At 39.3% G+C, this 20,247-nt stretch overlaps 1 protein-coding gene across 1 annotated transcript in view; it reads right to left on the reverse strand.

The window, feature by feature from the left end:
• The window catches only part of LOC109911859 (glutamate receptor ionotropic, kainate 2), a 392,551-nt gene that overhangs the window by 58,129 nt on the left and 314,175 nt on the right, over nucleotides 1-20,247 (reverse strand). Inside the window, exon 11 of the mRNA XM_048596706.1 lies at nucleotides 13,058-13,221. Within this exon, the coding sequence (XP_048452663.1) occupies nucleotides 13,058-13,221 (164 nt within the window). The remainder of the gene's footprint in view (nucleotides 1-13,057; nucleotides 13,222-20,247) is intronic.

Below are 20,247 nucleotides of genomic sequence, written 5' to 3' on the forward strand. Positions count from 1 at the left end.
GTTTATTAATAGCATGCTTTGTGGAGTGCCATGCTTCCAGGAATTCTCGTGAGTCATCTCAATCCATCGCAACGGACCCCAGAGTTTAAAAACCAGGCGGGAAAACACACCGACGCTTCATCAGAGGCTGCACTGAGGATGTTACCAAGCACGGTAATGAAACGTCTGTGGAACAACAAACCAGCTTGGCAAGCCAACCAACCTCAAAACCCTATGTTCACCAGCTAGAAGCTTAGGTCTTTATCAAATAGTAAAATGCAAATTGTGGCATAACAAATTCCATTTTGATTGAATTTATTTTCCCTAGGCATATCTTAACTTAAAATTATTTGTGTAATTATGCAATTGTCAAAGGTGATGTGATTATATTGCTTCAGAGCTTTCCGCACTGAATTGAAAGTTAGGCCATTATAACTTAGAGCTATGGGAAAGTAAAGGTAGGATTATATTTCAAGTTGCATGATTATCATTACTGCCGAGATACACATTTTTTCAGAGCTTCTAAATTATTTAAGTTATCCGTCATGGATCATTCAGTAATATGAACTATTGCCTCTGCTTTAAAAAGAACTCTTTCGAGGGGATTTTGTCAACAGTATGTCATTCCTTATTGCTTAAATGGAAGTGAGTGGCATTTCCATTGCTTTTTGCCATTTCTAAGGTAATTACAATTCATTTTTAAAGTGCCACTGGCATGCAGGGGAAATATATGCAGATAAGTGACAGGGATGCATTTCATTGCTGAAGCCCACCATCAGCTAACAATGTTATAACTACAGGTTGGCTATGTAGGAGCCTCCTGGTAAAATAGGGAAACGCTGCATATGGTCAGAAACAATTCTACCCAATATATTACCAATAGACGAGAGAGGGCAAAGGTGGTGCAGGTGATTCCCAAAATTAAATTTCACCTGTAAATATTTTACATTGCATGCTTTTCACTTGCAGCATCATTATTTGTTGAGATTTGCCTATTCAGAGATGTACTTAGTCAGAAATGTACTGACACACCTTACGGTTGGCATGTATTCAGTGTTACAGGGAAGTTAATGACACTTGTTTTATTGTGGAGGAAACAATATTTTCTTTCTGTTCACTTTTTATTCAGTTCATGTTCATGTCCAGTGTTGTATTCACCACTCTGTGGGATACAGCTGAACTTGCATCTTTAGCTGTCCCTTCCTTTTATGCATTGTACAGTACATCATTTGAGATCACTTACAGTGGAAACAACTCAAATCTTGTAACAGAACTCAAAGCCCTGTGAAAACTCTAGCCACCAACACCCATAATGGGTGGACACAAATTTGGACATTGCTAACACTATAATGTTTTCAATAGTTGCCTCAATTAAATTGTAGCCGATAAGACTATAAAGGAAGAAACTTTCAATTTGCAGCTCAATCATGACTAGCTGTGAGATCTTCAATCTTTTTCTCTAAAGTAAATGGTGATTTGATAGCAATGATTTGTTCTGATCTGATTTCTTTCTATATTAGGGTTCGAAACACAAGCCAGAGAAATGCAATTACTTTACACTATCTTACTCTCAGATATGGTTGTGCATTTCCAGCATTTCTGTTTTCATTTTCTTTTTTTTATGATTGGGCTTTAGAAGTTAAACAAATTGGTTTATTTTCCTGAAAACCAAAATCTTAATTTTTAAAATGTGGTTTTTGACACCATGATCTACAAACTGATCTACACAAAAGGAAATTATAAATCCGATTGATCCAGTGGTTCCTAATGTTGATTTTGGGAATAAACTCACACATTTTTATAACTATTTAGTAGGTCATTAGTTTATCATTCCCAGAGCATCATACCATTTGGAGGGATGGTCCTCCACTCCTCACGCTTGCTCTTTGAATGAACTATCCAACTTCTTCCACTAACCAACTCTTTCCTCATTGTCTCCATTTGGACAGCAGGTCATTGTTTTAAACCAAATTCAAGAATTAATTTTATAACTTGTAACTTGGAAATCAGATTATTTAAGATTCAGACCTTTCATTCCCAATGAAAACTGTGCATCCAAAGAGTGTGTGACGATGACTAGAATCACAGAACCATGGGTAATGTTTAAACATAACAACAAAAGTTTTCTTGTTGGAGAAATAATATGAATTCTGGTTGTAGAAGCATTTATAATTTCTAGTAATATTGTGTTTGGCATGTAGCTTTATTCCTGGCAGTGCTTTATAATGAGTTCATGCTTGATTTAGTCTAATGGAGAGCCACACTCATCTCCACAGAAAAGAAGGGAAAGAGCTTTTATTTATAAAGCACTATTTACAACCACAGGATATCCCAAACAATTTTAGCCAATGGTACTTTTGAAATGCATTTATTCTTGCCAGTTTGAGAATTGCAGGGGATACAACGAACTTACTCAAAGCTGCAAATGAAACAACATCAATACATATTGTATATTTGTTTTGTGAACAGTACCATCAGACCAGTTCCTCCTTTTCACACTGCGTGAATCACTGCATGATCTGTTTTGAAACCCTCTAGCTATGCTATGTTGGAGCCTTTAATTGCAAAACACCAAAAGAATACTATCACATATTGCTGCAGGGTAACATCCCTTAGTTTAGTAGATGAGCAGAAAGTAAAACAAACCAAATTGTCTAGCATGCAGAATATTTCCCTCAAACTAAACAAGATGGACTTTCTCTATACTTAGCATCGGCACACTAAAGTGTCACTTTACTATGAGAAAGTATACATTTTCAACTCCTGCCTCGCAACACCTAATATAACTGGTAGTTTAACTATTTAACAGAAACAACCCTCTATCCACTTCAGCTCTAATGAAGAGTCATCCAGACTCAAAAAGTTAGCTTGCTTTCTCTCCATGGATGCTGCCTGACCTGTTGTGATTTCCAGCATTTTTGTTTTCAATCTATCCACAGTACAGGAGAGGAAGAAAATCTTAGAAAATCAAAATAAAATTTCCTTATTAGCAGAAGAATTTAATATTATCAATTTGAATATGGCATTTCTCAAACTGGGACAAAAGTCAGAATCAAGTATTTAACACTTCAGTGAGAAGAAAATGGAGCATGATGACAGCTATGATTGTGAAATCTTCTGCATGGGTTTTATGCTTCAGATGTGGTATTGTGCAAATCAAAATCTTGGCACCAAAAATAAAATACTAATGATGGCTTCACAGTACAGGCAACAGTATTAACTATTAGGAATGTTGTATATTTGTTGCACAGATCTGTTTTGATGGACATTTTTTACAAGTGCAATTGTGCACAAGCTGTTCAATAAGATTATGATTGGGATATATCCTGACCTTACTCCTTACAATAATGATTATTTAACATGTAGAGGTGTTATAACATTGTCAGGGTCCCCGAATCTTGTGAGATATTCATCAACTATCTACAAAAGCTTTGAATATTACAGAAAAAAGACAATTGACATTTCCTATTCAGTCCTTTGCATTAATGCTCACTGGGCTATGAAAAATCACACAAAATATTATTGACTTAGCTAGGATTTATGTAGATTTTAAAAATCAATGTAATTACTATATCTTGCATACTGCAGCTGAAATGCTGAAGATTAATGCTAAAGGTAAGCATTTATATCCTTTAAGCCAATTTGTATCAAAATGATTTGGTAGCTCCTGGTCAACCAGTTACATCTCAAGATTTTGCTTCATTATCTTCATAAGTCAGTATTACTTACTTAGCTCTCTCTACATATTGTCTTTCCTTAGATTTTGCAGGTGAAGATAGAGGTTAATTTGTGATTAGCCCGTAGTACATCTTGCCAATAATCTTTTCTGCTGACCTCAATCCGCAACATCAACTTTACTTCTCTGGGATGAAGTAAAACTCCATTCCACCTGCCAATTTTCTAAATACCTTAATATGCTTGTTCTTTATTTGACTGATATGATTCATTGCATCATTTAATCCAGGATTCCCCCTCTTCCTGTTGATTGTATTAATATGCCTTTTCACAAATGAAAAGGGTCTGCAACTGAAACTTTAATGATTTGCTTTTCCCTTCACTGACCTTATTTGGCTTTCTAAAAATTCGCTTTTTGTAGACTCTATACTGCACAGAGGACAAGAAATGTTGCATTGTCACAACAGTTATCTCAGCCTCCCTATATTTTAGGATCCACCAACAGTACAGACATCACTGGAGGTTAGTAATCAGAAAAGCTCATAAAATTTTATGTTTTATTGTGAGGGAAATTGAATGCAAGATTAGGAAGGTTATGCTTGAGTTATACAAGTCTTTGATGAGACCGCATCTGGAGTACTGTGTACAGAAAGATGTTAATGCATTGGAAGCAGTTCAGAGAAGTTTAGCTATACTAATACCTGGAACGAGCAGAATGTCTTCTGAGGCAAGGCTAGACAAGCTGGGCTTGTATCATCTGGAGTATACAAGAGTCAGAGATGACTTATTTGAAACAAATAAGATCCAGCGAGAACTTGGCCAAGTGAATTTGGAAAGGATGTTTCCTCTTGTAGGAGAATCTAGAGCTACGGATCATAGTTTAAAAATAAGGCCTGATTTAAGAAAGAGATGAGGAAACAAAAATCTTGGAGGGTTGTAAGTCTTTGGAATTCCCTCGCTCAAAATGGCAGTGGATTCAGAATCTTCAAAGATTTTTAAGGCACAGGTAGATAGATTCTTGATTACCAAGGTGATGAAAGATTATTGGGGATGTGCAGGAATGTAGAGTTGAGGTTAAAACCAGATCAGCTCTGAACAGTGGAGCCGTCTTTAAAGGCTGAGTGGCCTACAGTTGTTCCTTGTTTGCATGTTTGTAGTATTTAGAAATGTATGATACAATCAAGCAGAGTCAGCATGGCTTCATTAAGGGGAAAACATGCTTGATGAATTTATTAGAATTCTTTGAGAAGGTAACAAGCAGGATAGATAAAATGGAACCAGTAGATATTACATATTTGAATTTCCAATAAGCATTCAATAAGGTGCCGCACATAAGGCTACTTTGTAAAATAAGAGTTTGTGGGGCTGAAATAGCATAATACCTTGGATAAAGGATTAGCTAATGTGGAGAGGCTGTATCCTTTTGTGGATGAATCTAGAACTTAGGCTGATCTGTTTAAATATGAGGTATCTTCCATTGAAGACAAAGAAGATGACAAAGTTTTTCTCACAATGTATGTTGAGGCTTTGGAAGTTTCTTCCTCAAAAGGCAGTTGAAGCAAAGTTTTTGAATATTTTTGAGACAGATGAAAATATGTTCCTGATAAGCAAAGACTTGAGTGGCAATCAGAGGTAGAGAAGAATGTAAAGTAATCATCAGATCTGTTTATCATTTTTTTGAGTGGAAGATCAGGCTTGAGGAGCTACTTCTGCTTCTAATTTATATGCTTGTAGGTATGTTCATTTATGTAGCAGAAATTTCAGGCCTAGCTGTCCTCTCAGCCATGTCAGCAATGAAGTATTCGATGTAACTGAGGCGTTAGCACTCTATTTTCCACATGTATGTCCCATTCTAGAGACTTAAAAACAAAGATCTACCCTGACAATCCAGTACTATCATTCAGAAGAGATGTTTTTTAGGCAGTAAGATAAAACAAAAAACTGCAGATACTGAAAATCTAACGCAAAAATAGCAAGTGCGGGAGAAACTCAGCAAGTCTAGCAGCATTTGTAGAGGGAGAAAGAATTAATGTTTTGAGCCCAGTCTTTGCTGCACTGTTTACTTTCAAACCACCCAAGGACTATTTTGAAGAGGTGTGCCAATATTTATCCAATACTTAACATTGCAAAAGCAGATTAGCTAAATGATGTCACATTTTGTTTGTGGGAATTTGCTGTGTGCAAACTGGTTGCTGGATTTCTCCATTATAACAGTGGCTACACTTGAAAAGGACATCATTGGTTGTAAAGTATTTTGGATTATCCTGAAGTCACGAAAGTGCTGTATTAATGTAAGTCTTATTATTTAGTGCTTTTTGGGCAGAGCAGCTTTATGAAAGCAAAGGAAGCATTTGCAAAAACTAAATTGCTGTGCAAAGTAGATCAAGTATATCCTTTGAGGAAAATATTCTGTGAGTGTATATTTCTTTCATTATGCCCAAAGCTATTTACGTTATAAAAGCTCTTCAAAATCTTTGGCACTCAGCCATTTTTCTTCCTTGTTTGACCTAGGACAAAGTATTTTTGGGTGACCCTGTATGTAGCAGATTTAAAAGGCAATGCACTGGCTATTAACCGCTCCACTGGAGCTGAGCAAATCAATTACTTCCATGTGGCAGCCAGAGTTACCGTCAGAGCAACGAAAAAGCTAACTATTAAGAGGATTGGTATAATGCATGTTTAAATTCATATTCTTTAAGTAAGAGCTATTATAAAGGGGTTAAAACATTTTGAGTGACCTGCCTTTCCCTGGAGGAAACTTACTTGCAGGTTCATGGCACAGCTGATCATGCTTTTTTTTTGGTTCTTTGGATGAGCATATGTTTTGAGATATGTAAAGTATCATAATTATGTGGGGAGGACTGGATAGACAAGTGTGTTTTTTATGTCATTATTCCTATGTTCAAATTTAATTTCACTCCTGTACGTGAGACATTTAGGTGTATTTCTAGTTCATGAATGGTACTTAATATGTTATAGGAGAGCTTGCTGGTACGTTCAAAATCTACTAAACATTTTTCTGAGGAATGCTGTGATTTAAAGATTTTAATCAAATTAAACGAACATTCAGTGCATATCCATTCCCTCACTATGAAACACTTTGGGCATATTTATTTGTAGGATCTTATATGTGTGTTTCTAAATATATTGATTATAAAATGATTGCACTTTACTTATACCTGTTTTCATTCCATTATGCATAGAATTAATATATTCCATAACAAACTAAATAAATCAGTGTCTTCTTATTCCTGAAGATCTTAGTCATAGAATTAAAACCAGCAACAGTCAGCCTTGTTATCAGTGCAAAGAACCCGGTGCTAAAATACAGTAATATAATTCTGCTATTGCTTTAGAAAGCACAGTAGGATCTCGTAATGAGAAAAACTATATTGACTTTACTGCTTGGATGTTGATGGATTACACTGCAGACTGAATATTACAAAATGCCACCTTTTTTGCATGTAAACTGTGACGTATACAGTTTCCTCTAAATTAAATGTACAGAATCTGGGTTTTCTTTGCACAGCAAGGTTTTCTTTCAAACAAACAATTATGATTTGTGAATATTGTTTTAATTTCATTAAAAAAGAATCTTGCTTGAAAGAATAAACATTTATTCTTCATGACAAAAATCTCAAAACTTGACAGAAGAGTTCCTTTTATCTCCAATCTCACAGACAAAAGGGGAAAGAGGGAATAACTTACCTAATTTATCCTCGGAGATGATGAATAAAAAATAAGCAGGTGCATATTCTGAACCAACTTAGATGACAGTTGCTGCTCATTACTTTAGGTGTTCATATTGCCAGTAACATCCATAGAGTATTTTAGCCACTGTGCTTTTCACCATTGCTTCAAGTACTGAACTCTTAGCTAATATCTGAAAGATTACTGGTCCTACTGATTATTGCACCAAACCTGACTTCTCTTTAATTTAAACCTCTGTCAGGAAGTATATGCTAAGCCATCTATAATTTCAAACTTAAGATGCCAGCTCGGTGATATAATGATATTATTCACCTCTTCTCCCCAGTTTCTTTTATTTTAGCAATTTCTCTGCTCCTTCATACTGAACCTCGAGACTGCTGAAGGATTTTTTTGAGAAGGTTATGAGCATAGGATGCCACAGACCCTTGATGCTATCTGGTTAAAGTCTGCTGCCCTTAGTTATCAATCCAATCACAAGGATTGTTTCAAATTTGAGATTTTGTACCAAAAGAACCATTCATTAGTACTATGATTAGGCAAGAAAAACGCTCTGTGGCAACCCGGATCAAATCAGTGATGGTTAAAGAAATTACAGAGAGAATATCCAGTTCAAATGAAAGAGGGAAAATGTGACAATGAACATCACTTAAAACAGTACCACATAACCAAGTACTGTTGGAGCAAAACCCTTCCGCCTTGAAACTACAATAGAACAATAGACCACAAACATGATCAAACAAATGTAAATGCTTTGAATTGATATCAAGACAGGTGAAGGAAGGCAATCATTGTATCTTCTGGCAAAACACTTACTGACTTAATTCATTGTGGAATCAATTTCCAATACCTAACACAAAGGGATACATTTTTGAAACATCCTCATCATGCAGATCTGCCCCCTTTTTGTGGGTATACATCTCTATGACTACAGTATCCCTATTACTGTCAAAATTAAAAATGTCATTCCCTGCATAACACTTAAAACAGTTATTGCATTTAGAGACATAGCCTCCATTTTATTCTCATGTTCACCAATTTCTGACTCAGAGGCCAATTGGAGGAAGCATTTTCATTAAGGTTCCTTCGTGAACCAGTCTTTCATCTTTAAAAAGTCTGCTTTACTTTAACAATAATTTTTATTAAGCTTTCTTACCCTTAATAAAATTACATAACTTACATTGAAGGAAATAATTACATTTATGCAAAGCTGAATTTCTAAAGAAAGTTGAGTTTTCTGAACCACCTGAGTGGAAAAGGGTTTCAAGTTAGCTAACTAGTTCCGAAATTATTATAAATCTGTATTAATTGTACAAGGCTACCGGATGATAGTCTGAACATTAAACATAAGTGAACAATATTGCCAATTATCCTGCAATGCATGTGGCCACAGCCATTTCAAAAATGTTGTAGATGCAAACTTTTAAATATCATCATCTGTACTTTTTTTTTTCAACTTGTGTCCCCAACATCTCTCTGTCTTTCAGCACCATAAGATTGCCCCTTACAGACATGGAAACTCAGCCTCCATTGTTCTTTCTAAATTAGCCAGCACAAGGAGTATGTTTCCTGAAGTTTCTCAGGGAAGAATCACAACTCCAACCATTTTTCACTGCTTTATCAGTGACCTTCATTCCATTAAAAAGGTTAGGAGTGGAGCTAATGGTGCTGCTACAGTGTTCAGCTTCATTTCCCGCTTCTCCAATTATAGACCAGTATATGTGGCTTTTGCCATCAGTGCAAAGACAGCTGTAAGATCTGGAAAACATCCAGGCTTTGGTTGCCAACTGGCACCTAAGATTTGTGCCACATAAGTGTTTGGTATTGATAGTTCCAACAAGAAAAGGCTCAGCCAACATCTCTCGACTTTGCCTGGCTACATCATGAGATTTCCCCAACAACATTTTTGGGAATCTTTGCAGAGCGGAAGCTGAAATAAACAGAGATATCAGTGTAATGGCAACAAAATCAAAACAAAGAATGCTTAATCTGCAACAAAAGGCTCACCTCCTGTCCCCTCAAACTGTCCCCAGTCACCTGCAACAACACTCGAGAAGTTCAACACCATTTCCAACAGCGCAGGTCACTTGCCAATATGCACTCGTTCCTGTATTGTGAGTGCAGTCAACAAAATGATTTCAACAACTCCACCCTCATCTGCACTCCCACCACTGAGGAGAACAGGCATCAATATCAAGAGAATAGAGCAGTAATACCAAGAGTGCAAGTTCTCTTCAAATCTTACGTGTTATTTTCAACATATGTCAATGTTCCATCATCAATGATTTTGAAGGCGATGCACAATGAGATCATTCCGAAAATAAGTCAAAATATCTGCCTTAAACTTTTATAATCTCTGGGTCAATATTCTGGAATTCCTTAACAGTGTTCAAAATGAAGGGTCAAAGTCAGATTATTGGCAATTGGTAGGATTGACAGTATGCAATTTTACCAGCATCATTTAGGTATTGAAAGGATCAGTTCTATATGCTTCATGCAAATGGGGGCATCAGAGGTGATGGTGTGTAATTGAAAGTGCTACCCTCATCTTGCTTAGTAATAGGAAGGTGATGGATTGTTAGGATGCTGCACAGCACCTGTACAGATCAAAAATAATGGAGACAAGTGCACTTGTAGCGAAGAAGGGAAATATCAGTGGCAGCAATCAAGTGGTCTGTATTGTTTGGATGGTGTCGAGCTTCTTGGATTTTCCTATTTCGGTACCCAAACTGATAAGTGTTCTGCATTTCTTTACTGAAGCCTTCTCGATAGTGGAGAGGTTTGCAGCTAATGAAAATGCTTTTAAGAGTAAGGAGCTGTGTCATCTGTTGTTGAGTACCCACTGTCTGACCTCTTTGCCCAGCTTTTATAACCACGGTGTTCGGGTGATTCATTCACTTAACGCAATGTGATTCATTCACTTTTTCTTCTGGTAAGTGGTGTCCACCAAGATGGGGCTGAACCAGGTAATGGTACTGCTCTTAATGCTCAGCAGGTGGTTGGATAGTTTTCTTTTGTTTAAGCTGGTCCACACTTGACATGATTGTACCTACCATTTGTCAACTAAAGCCTGAATATTATCCAGTTCAATGTAGAGCAAGATCTGCATTGTTCAGTTACTGCAGGAGTTGAGAACAGGCATGAACATTGTAGAATAATCATCAAACAGCCTCCTCATTAAGATGCAAAAATCTTTGGTGAAGCTGGTGAAAATTAATGGCTGAGGATCCTTCCCTGAAGAACTCTTGGACAGCTTCTTTGGTTGTAATGATTAGCTTCCAACTTCCATTTCCCTCTATTAAGTGACATCTAGGGCTCCACGTGTGGAATTATGCCTCCTACATCTCCATCAATTAATTTGATAGGTCTTCTTGGTGTTACTACGAAATAGGAACTGTCTTAATATGAAGAAGGTATCCCGAAACTATCTCTGGCTTTGAAGGCATGGAATATATATTTTTTCAACAAAAAAAATGTATCTTAACTTAAGGAAATTACAGCTTTGTAACTAATTATATTATGTGCCTGTTCCTTTTCCATTTTATTCCATCCTACCTATCGATATGAAGCAGTAGGCTCCCAGGTTTTCTCTTATGTCTCTGTAAGGCAGCTGAGTGCAACCAGAGGCAGCAATGACACTGCAACTGACAATGATATTTTTTCTCTCTGTGTTAGAAACGGAGCGAAAATCTGGTAGGTCTTCTAATCCATATTAATATATAGGATGGAATGCACTTGGTTCAAATCCAATCCCTACTTCATAACTAAGTAACCTACCAATACATAAGGCTGAATCTAATGCTTTTTTGGCTAAGTACAAGATGTGTTAGGTTTTTCAGAGTTTTGTTTTTTGCCATGAGGCTGAGCAAGCATTCCCTGTGTATCTCATCAAACTTACCTCATAAACCAACCACCATGCCTGCACGGTATCCCACTTTTCTGATTCCAACCATATCTTACTATATGCTGTTGCCAGACAACTCAGAATTGACTGGCATTCTTGGTTTTGGCTTAAATAACTCTTCAGAGGTCAGCATCCGATCACCAATCATGCTTTATTTGCAAATGTGTTGCCTTTGACAATAGCACTGCCTCTCACTGAGTCAGCCATTCAGGGCCCAATATCCCTGACATTCACCCTTTTACATCAGCCAGGGCTCCCTGAATGAACTAGATTAACAGCCCCAATCAGGGAAATCATATTCTACAACCTTGTTACAATCACTTCACTAGTGCCATCTTCAAAAGCTATTGTGCAACTGGAAAACTACAGTTGGTCCAGAGCTGCATTGCACAGTTCCTGAAATGTGCCTGAACATGGTAGAAAAGGGAAATTTTGGACCCACATTGTGGACAAGGACCTGGAGGTCCTGCTAAATGGGGTGGTGCAAAGGCTGGACATCTCTCTCGTCAGAACCAGCAGAGGAAGCCACCAAACCATACTATAGTAGCCTAGTCCAAGATTGTTTGAGTCAGTGCAATCTCAGCTGTTTAGAGGAATGCACAGCAACGTAGGAAGAAGACCAATAATATTGCCTCATTCACCAGCATAAGTGTCAACTTTTTCTCCCCAGTACTTCACATTCACTCCATCTCTCTACCGGGCCCACCTCCCAGCAAGGCTCATGTTCTACTGCGCTGACTATTCATTGCAACATCTACCCTCCCTCACTCTCACCAACACCAATTCCCCACAACACCAACTCTTCATGCTCTCTCATACCTACTCACTCGCTTGGGACACCTCCCCACCTGCCTCAAAAGTAACAGCTGTGCCATCCACTTTCATCTCTCATTTTATCTTTCTTTCTCTCATTCCAGGAAGTAAATAGCTTACAGCAGGGCAGGAAGATTAAAGACTGGTAGTGGGCTGCCTGACCTTCAGGTCTTCACCCCTTATGTGGAGACAATCCTGCATTGAGTGGCTGATTGATTGTATCCAAACCCTAGACTAAAGGATGCTCTTGACTTACTGTGCTGGAGCCATTGACTGAAGGCAATCTCCCTTGACTTGAGTGAGGCTTTCTGATAACCAAGACTAAGTTCCTGGTTTTGTATCTGTACTAAATGACAAGGCAAAACCACAGTACTATGAGCCTGGTATCTCTGGCTTAGGCAGCAAAGTGCGAAAAAGCAAAGCAAAGCAAGGCAATGCAAGGCAAGTATGTTGTGAAGATCCAGGTAGGGCCAGAGTGAGTGAGCACTATGACAACAACTGAACAGGCTGGAGATACAGCTTGGTCCAGTCCATGAGCTGGGTGTTGGCCAGTGAGCACACAGTGTCCTTGCAACATCATTACATGATAGTGCTTGTCCAGCCTAAGGTGCAGCATTGAAGTGCAAAAGTGTTCTGGAACTGGATCAGAGATGTGCCATGATGCACATTCTTAGAGGTTGGTATAAGTTGGATGACAGTATCTGTGGATATGGAGTGCCTGTGGCCTGGGCCTATGGAGCCTGCCGTGAGATGTCGGTGCCCAATGTCCAACACAGAAGTCCTTTGGAGAGAGCAGTAAGCAGAAGACACGAGATATCGGCTCTAAGTTTGATGTCCTGAATTCTTGATCTCGAGCACGTTCAGCACAATTGGAAAGATAGGAATCTCAATATTAAGGAAGCGAGTTGTGGCATTAGTGTGGTATTTAACAAAACCACCCCTAATTAGCAACTCACAAATGCCTGGTGAGAAACTAACCTTGCTACTTGGCAAAAGCACAGAAAATGCAATGAGTTGCTGTTGAGGTCAAGGTGAGCCACACTGGACTTCTTGCATGCTTCTGCCACAATCTCGCCATAACCTACCCTGTTGAAATGATTCTGCTGATTGTCTTTACAGCAAAGCATGAAGAAGATAGGATGCTGTTAATTGAATAAATTTTTAATGAGAAAGCTAAGGTCTGGACAATAGTTTAGGTGAATGTAATGGATCAGAATGAAAGGGTTAAATAGGGTAGCACCAAAATTCTCCAGTGACTTGACTGAAGAGGGCACCTGTTGGTTTAACATTGCAATGTTTTGTTTGATATAACTGTTAATTTTAACTTTTATTTGGCAAACAGGATAATCTGATCCTGATACAACACTCTCTTAACACAATCAACTTTAATCAGTGATAACAAGATGTAGAGCTGGATGAACACAGCAGGCCAAGCAGCATCAGAGGAGCAGGAAGGTTGACGTTTCGGGCCTAGACCCTTCTTCAGAAATGGCTTTAATCAGTGATTTACATATCTGCAAGGAACTGTTCAAACATAAGATCTTTGAAGAAGTAAATGGATAAGGAAGTGAAATCTATGGTTTGAGGATGGTGAGAGTGCTGAGGTTATTTCTCTTTCATGAAACCTTACATGGCAGGATGAGTTGAGCAAATTTGGAATCTGACAGGATTTTAAGAATAAGTAGCATTCAAACTTGTGGTTAGCTGATCCACTTGACTGAACAATTGACTGCAGAATGAATGCAGAACTGCTTCTTTCTAATACAAACTGCAAGGATACCAGATTGTCAACTCAGCAGGCAGGATCTGTTTGGTCATACATTTCTTCCAGTAATAAAGTTTATGTCAAGCCTGGGAGACAAGGAGAAGATCCAGCTCAGGCAGGGTGCTGACTTCAACCCAGCAACGATAAGAAAGGATATAAAAGAGGATCTGCATTCACAGAGAAAGAAACATCCTTGGAAAACAAGACTTCGAATTTTCTCTGTTACGTGAGCCATGCCAACTGATGTGTTTTTATTGACATGTTTTCTCTAATGTTACATTCTCCCAGACTGAAATGTTCAATGTTGCTGTTTGGCTGGAATATATGAGATTTGTCAAAAATAAAATTTAATTAACGCTTCTGGACATGTATGTGCAGTTGTATCTGACTCAATAGAGTATAAATCAACTATACATGCTAGTCAATAAAAACATGAGGTGCATGAAAGCACCTAAAATTAAAAGATTGAAAATCTTCTCAGGCGAGCTCAGATTAGGACCCTCAAGTGGCCAACAATGTTTATTTAGCCCTTTTCTCTCCACCACTGGTGTTAACCCAGCTCATCCTGCCAGGAGCATAACAAGCAAGCCATGGTATCTTTTTTATTTGTGACGCCCCAATGAAGGGGATGAGAGGACCCTTAGTTCAGGGAGTGGGAGTGGTTTGAGAGCCAACACTCACCCTTGTTGTTGATCCTCTCTTTTCATCTCGCTTGTGACAGCCTTTCCACTGTCACTCGCCTGTGTTCCTCCCTAATTACAGACTATGGGGGTGGTGGGGTTGGTCACACTGGTCATGGCCACTGCTGATTCACTGACAGTTCTGGGCAGGTGGGACTTCAGCCCCTGGTGCCCTTGATCCTGGGGAAAGGCCCATCGCTGTCTATTAAGTGCCTGAGAGATGCAGGATGAGGCAGCTCTTTCCAAAAAGAGGTAATGTGGCATTCTCCCCCGATCTTCAGACCTCAGCCACGACCCTGTCACCTTCAGTACATTCCACCTGATGGATCGACAGGGTCAATCACTGTGCAGTAAATTTTCACACTTCCCTGAACAACTGAATACACTGATAGAAATGAGTCATCCAAAAAGCAGCTTCAAAAACAATTCAGGCTTAGAGCTGCATTCAAGTCTACATCTAGGAGGTCAGATTTTACAGAGGAGTTTAAATTCACGGCCTACTTCCACAATAGCAAGATTCAGGCTGAGACTTGGGCCTTTCTGTTGCGGCGATGATACGAGTAGATATCATGAATCCTAAGTCCAATGCCCAAACCCAGCATATCTCAACTTCATTGAAATGGGACTGGGAAACACAGAGTGTGAGATTAAAGCAGGTCTGTCCTTCATGTATTTGTTTTGTGCAGACAATGTAGAAAATTTGAGAGCCCGTGTGGATATAATTCCAAGGCATCACTGAGGTGGGAGTGAGGGTGTTGTACTTTTGGGATTGGAGCTTGCCAATAAGTGTCAAGTAATGACCACTTCTCAAGAATTATCAAGAAGTTTCAAGGGCTGTTAAGAAATGTCAACCTGTCAAGAAATGTCAAGAAGTGTAAATACCTGTTAAAATGGGCTTTGTTTTGTGAATGAGAGCGTTTTACGGAATATAGTCTGTGATTTGGAACTTTAAGTCAAAGAACTTTTTTTTTCTCCTGTGTGCATGGGTGCTTGTGGTTTGAGGTGTGATGGTTGGAGGGATTTTGACTACACCATTCCTTTATTGTAATTTTGACCACAGTGCTAGTTCCCCTGGCAAGCATCCCCACCCCCACCCCTAGCCCACCTGAGGAATTAGCAGCCTCCTTAGGTCTTCCTGGCCATTTGAACTACCTTCTTATGCAGCCACCCTGTCCTCATCTCCCCCCGCCACATCCCCGCACTGGCACCACCACCTCCCCCCCCACCCCGCCCCCCCACTCAACCTGGACTGAAAATGCTGAGTGTGGGTGACCATTTCTAGAAGTCAGCTTCATGGAAATGGGTTTTCTGTCAGTCTGCACATGTGACCCAGGAAACGAAATCAAGGCCTTAGTGAGTGTCCAGCAAAGGAGGAAGAGGAGCCAGTGGAACTTAGACTGAGAGAGAGAACAAACAAAAGGGAGAGCAGCTAGAAGTGAGCAACTGATCACCTGTCAGATGACAAACATTTTCATGGGTCCTAGAAATGCACAAGATCCCAGAACCATTACAATCGTCTTTCTTAAAAAAAACTTTCTGGAATTCATTAGAGTTTGTTTAAATTCATCATGGCATTTTCACAGTGTCCTGCCTGCTCAGCAACAGGCTAGTTAGCTCTCTAAGAATCTCAGCAGTATGGAGCACAGTTCCAATTCTAATCAAAGCCTGAGCATGTTCTCACTCATGCTGGATGCTTAGACACAGTGGGATTGGCAAGTCAGCACTGAATAGAAGCAGAGAGTTGCATTTTCATTGATTCCAGATAGCTTTGTTTGCTAAGCACCTGAAAGAATGGTTATGGTGTGCAATGGCACTGTCACAAAATTAGCTTTACTTTGATCGATGGGGCAGCCCAGTGTGAAATGCATGTCATGTGGCTCAGTCTTTGAAAATGGTGCAAAACTGCTAAAGAAAAGAGAGGTAGTTTGACAAATTGCTAAAGTTACTGTTTCATTTTTTTTTCTCGTTTCTCTTTTTCAATACTGCCAGTGATTGCAGCGTGAAATTTAAACAAAAGTGACTTTCTCCAGGGGAAACATTTGTTTCACACCTTAATAAATTATGAAGTGAATATATCAACTGATGAGATTTTATGCTCCTAACTGTTAAGCATGAATTCGAACTAAGGAGGCCTATCCTCAGATATGGTCTGGGAACAACAGTGGCCTTTTGGCATCTTGCCTAGGTAATAATCTGTGAGGCTGAATAAGGGGAATTGGAAGGTTATTCAAGAGGTGAGGGCCTTCATATTCAAGATGAGCTCTGTCAATATATGGCAGCTACATAGAATTAGTCTTGTGCACTCGGGGCAGAAACCATGACATACTGGAGGTGGCGGTGTGGGGGCGAAGGGAGGCTAAATATATTTTTATGGCTGAGATCAATAGATTCTTGACTGACAAGGGAGTCAAAGGATATAGGGCCGGGCAGAAAAAAACATAGGCCATAATTGGTTCAGTCATAACCTAATAAAATGGCAGAGTAAATTTGAAGGGCTGAATGGCCTACGTTTGCTCCTAATTTATCCATTCATATATAATTACCCTTCCCTTGTACAGGGATGCTTGAGCATCTGTAAGAGAAATTTGCAGATTAAGTACTTGGACAAACAAAGGAAAGGGCAGGGATAACTGTCTCTTACATTTGCACAGACAAGTGACTTAATATGAAGCTGAATTATAATGCTCAATGGACCTCATCTTTCTTTGCCTCTGTTTGTTTCAGTTAACACTGAATTAAAATACTGTTGCACCAACAGGAATTGTCATAACTAATAGCTAATGTAAAGGGACATAACTAATGTTTTAAGAACAGCAATATAATGTCCCCCATTAAAGCATGACTAAATACAAAGAAAATTAATTCCTATTAATTTAAATTAGCCAGTTTAATGGTGAGCATGTAACTAGTGCCATAAAAATCCATCTGGTTCTCTAAGATACATTAGGGAAGGAAATCTGCCATCCAACTGGTCTAGATTACACGTGACTCCAAACACATAGAAATTGTTTGTCTTTTGACAGCCCTCTGAAATGGCCCAACCAGCTCAAGGGAGTGGGCAACAAATGTTGACCTTGCCAACGATCCCCACATTCATTGTAAGAATTAAAACAATTTTAGACACCGGGTTCCTAAGTCTTTGGGTTTGCAGGTTTTCAATTGATGAGCACTAAGGCATTGAGACAACAACCACACTTGAAGCAAGAAAATCACTCAAGTCACACAATAGATGTGGAAAATGGAGGTATTTATTGGAGCTTGGGAATCTAGCTTGTCTGCTGAAAAGCCAGCCAAGGTCCTCTTTCCTGCCAAATTAAGTACCAGGCAGGCAATTAGCCAAACAGATTTCCACAAGGCCAGAGTTGCCGGGTGCATGAAAGTCCTGCATTCGAAGAACTGTCAGCCCATCAGTGACCAGCAACTCCACCGAATGGCAGAATAGCAAGGAGGCTGTGGCTGGAATGGCATGCACTGAAAGCATGAGCCAAGGAGAGACCCAGGCTTGGGTGAGTGATGCCAGGATGGGGAGTGGGAGCAGTGAAGGGTTTACCAGCAGGGTGGCTCCTAGCAGGCCTATACTTTCCGATGCTGGGTCCCTCGATTAAGTTTTGAATCCCTTGGAATGATGTTCCCATCCTGCAGTATTAATACCAGCGACCAGTGAGATGAGGTCATGAACTGTGCATTAATTGCTTATTTAAGGTTGTCTGACAATAAAGGATATTCTATTATATTCTATTCAATTAACGGCAGGATAGGAAGGCAGTCCATGAGCCTTCTGGCCAATGACTTAGCCAGGGTATAGGTGGAGTGGTGGTTGTGATCCCATCAGCCCCTCTCCTACCGGATTAAATTTCCCTGTGCCATGGAACTTACAAAGTGGAATGGAATTGAAATGTATCCTGAAGGCTTGGTCGAAGATATTAGTTATTAGATGTTGGGTGTTCAAAAGCAAAGAATGTGATGAACCACTTCTCCCCAGCAATGTGGAGAAGGCAAAAGTTTTATGGGTATCTGTGCTCTCAGTTAAGGAAGCATAGGGAGGATTGGCTGACAGCCCAGAATCCCATAAAAGGATAAAAGTCAAGTACTGCGGATGCTGGAGATCTGAAATAAAAACAGAAACTTCAGCAATTTCTTTTCCCAGAGAAAGCTTACCCTTACTGACACAGCTGCGGAAAAGGAAAAACTATACATGATTGATAGCTTTATGATGTTATAATAAGCTTATTTTTTACTGTATACTCTATTGTCAATGGCCCATTTTTTACTTGCACAAGACAAAGTGGGGTCAGTTGTTAATAGTTTCTGTTATTGACACTTTAAAGGTCTGGTTGGTTGAGAGTCTTATAACTATGTAACAATAGCAGTTTCTTTTAAGGAAAATTCACAAGTTGACAACAAAAAAATGCTGGAAATCATGGCAGGTCAGGCAGCATTCATGGATAGAGAACAAGCTAATGTTTTGAGTCTATTGACTCTTTATCAGAGTTGATGAAGAGTCATCTAGACTCAAAACGTTAGCTTGCTCTCTCTCCATGAATGCTGCCTGACCCACTGTGATTTCCAGCATTTTTTTGTTTTCAGTACAGACTCCAGCATCTGCAGTAATTTGCTCCTAAAATTTACAAGTTGTTGATTATATGCAGTTCCACACATACAATTATTATTACAGAGCTAATTGATTCTGAATAGAGTATAGACAGGACAAATGGGTATGGAATTGCCATGAGTTGCCATGAAGGTATTGGGTGGGGTGGGGGATGCAAAAGGTGGGAATTGACATGAAAAGTGGCACTGGGACCAGGAGCATTGTTAAGGCCCATTGGCCACACTTTTAAAAGATGTCCTCAAATCCACCTAAAGTTCATGATTCCTCTGAGGACTGTGAAATACAAGTCATGGAGGAGCTGGCATGACTGTATAAAAACAGGAGAGGTGAGACATACCAACCCTGTCAATGGAGCTTGCCATGCTGGCCATATGAGGTATGGGTTCACCATCCATACCCTTATCCCACATGACCAAAACTTTGGTTAACACGAATTGGGGTAGGAATCTTGGAAAGGGGTCCTACCTGCTACTTTTAAATGGCTGTGAAGTCTTTACAAATCTGCAAAAATATGGTAGTTAGTTTGGTGCTGAATTTGTCAGTGAGAATGTGCATAGTTCCGAATAGCTTGAGACAGTGGCCAAGCAATAGAAACAAATCCATCGCAAGTGTACTGTATCACAAATCATACATAGGTTCACAGCGTTTTTACTTGGATATCTCTAGTTTATGATGCAGTCTATAACTTTTCACACAAATAAACATTACAGAAGCAATTGGCAAAAGGTTTGCTCGCTCGAACTGAACAATTGAGATCAGAAGAATCTCAGGTTTCAATAATGTAGACAACAATAGGTTGGTGTAGAAAAATATTCAATTGCTTCTCCTTCAGCTCACAAAACACTTTCAAGAAAGTTTGGAAAATTTGAAAAATCAAGTTTTCTGGGATGTCTACATTAGGCAGTTGCATTTCCTCAACTACAGGTGTTGATACCTCCTCATGCAGTACATTCACAGAGTCATCAATAACAACATATCTAATAAGAAGGTTTCAGAGATAGTAGGAACTGCAGATGCTGGAGAATCTGAGATAACAAGGTGTCGAGCTGGATGAACACAGCGGGCCAAGCAGCATCAGAGGAGAAGGAAGGCTGACGTTTCAGGCCTAGAC

This window comes from Rhincodon typus, chromosome 5, assembly GCF_021869965.1.
Source record: "Rhincodon typus isolate 14 chromosome 5, sRhiTyp1.1, whole genome shotgun sequence".
Lineage (NCBI taxonomy): Eukaryota > Metazoa > Chordata > Chondrichthyes > Orectolobiformes > Rhincodontidae > Rhincodon > Rhincodon typus.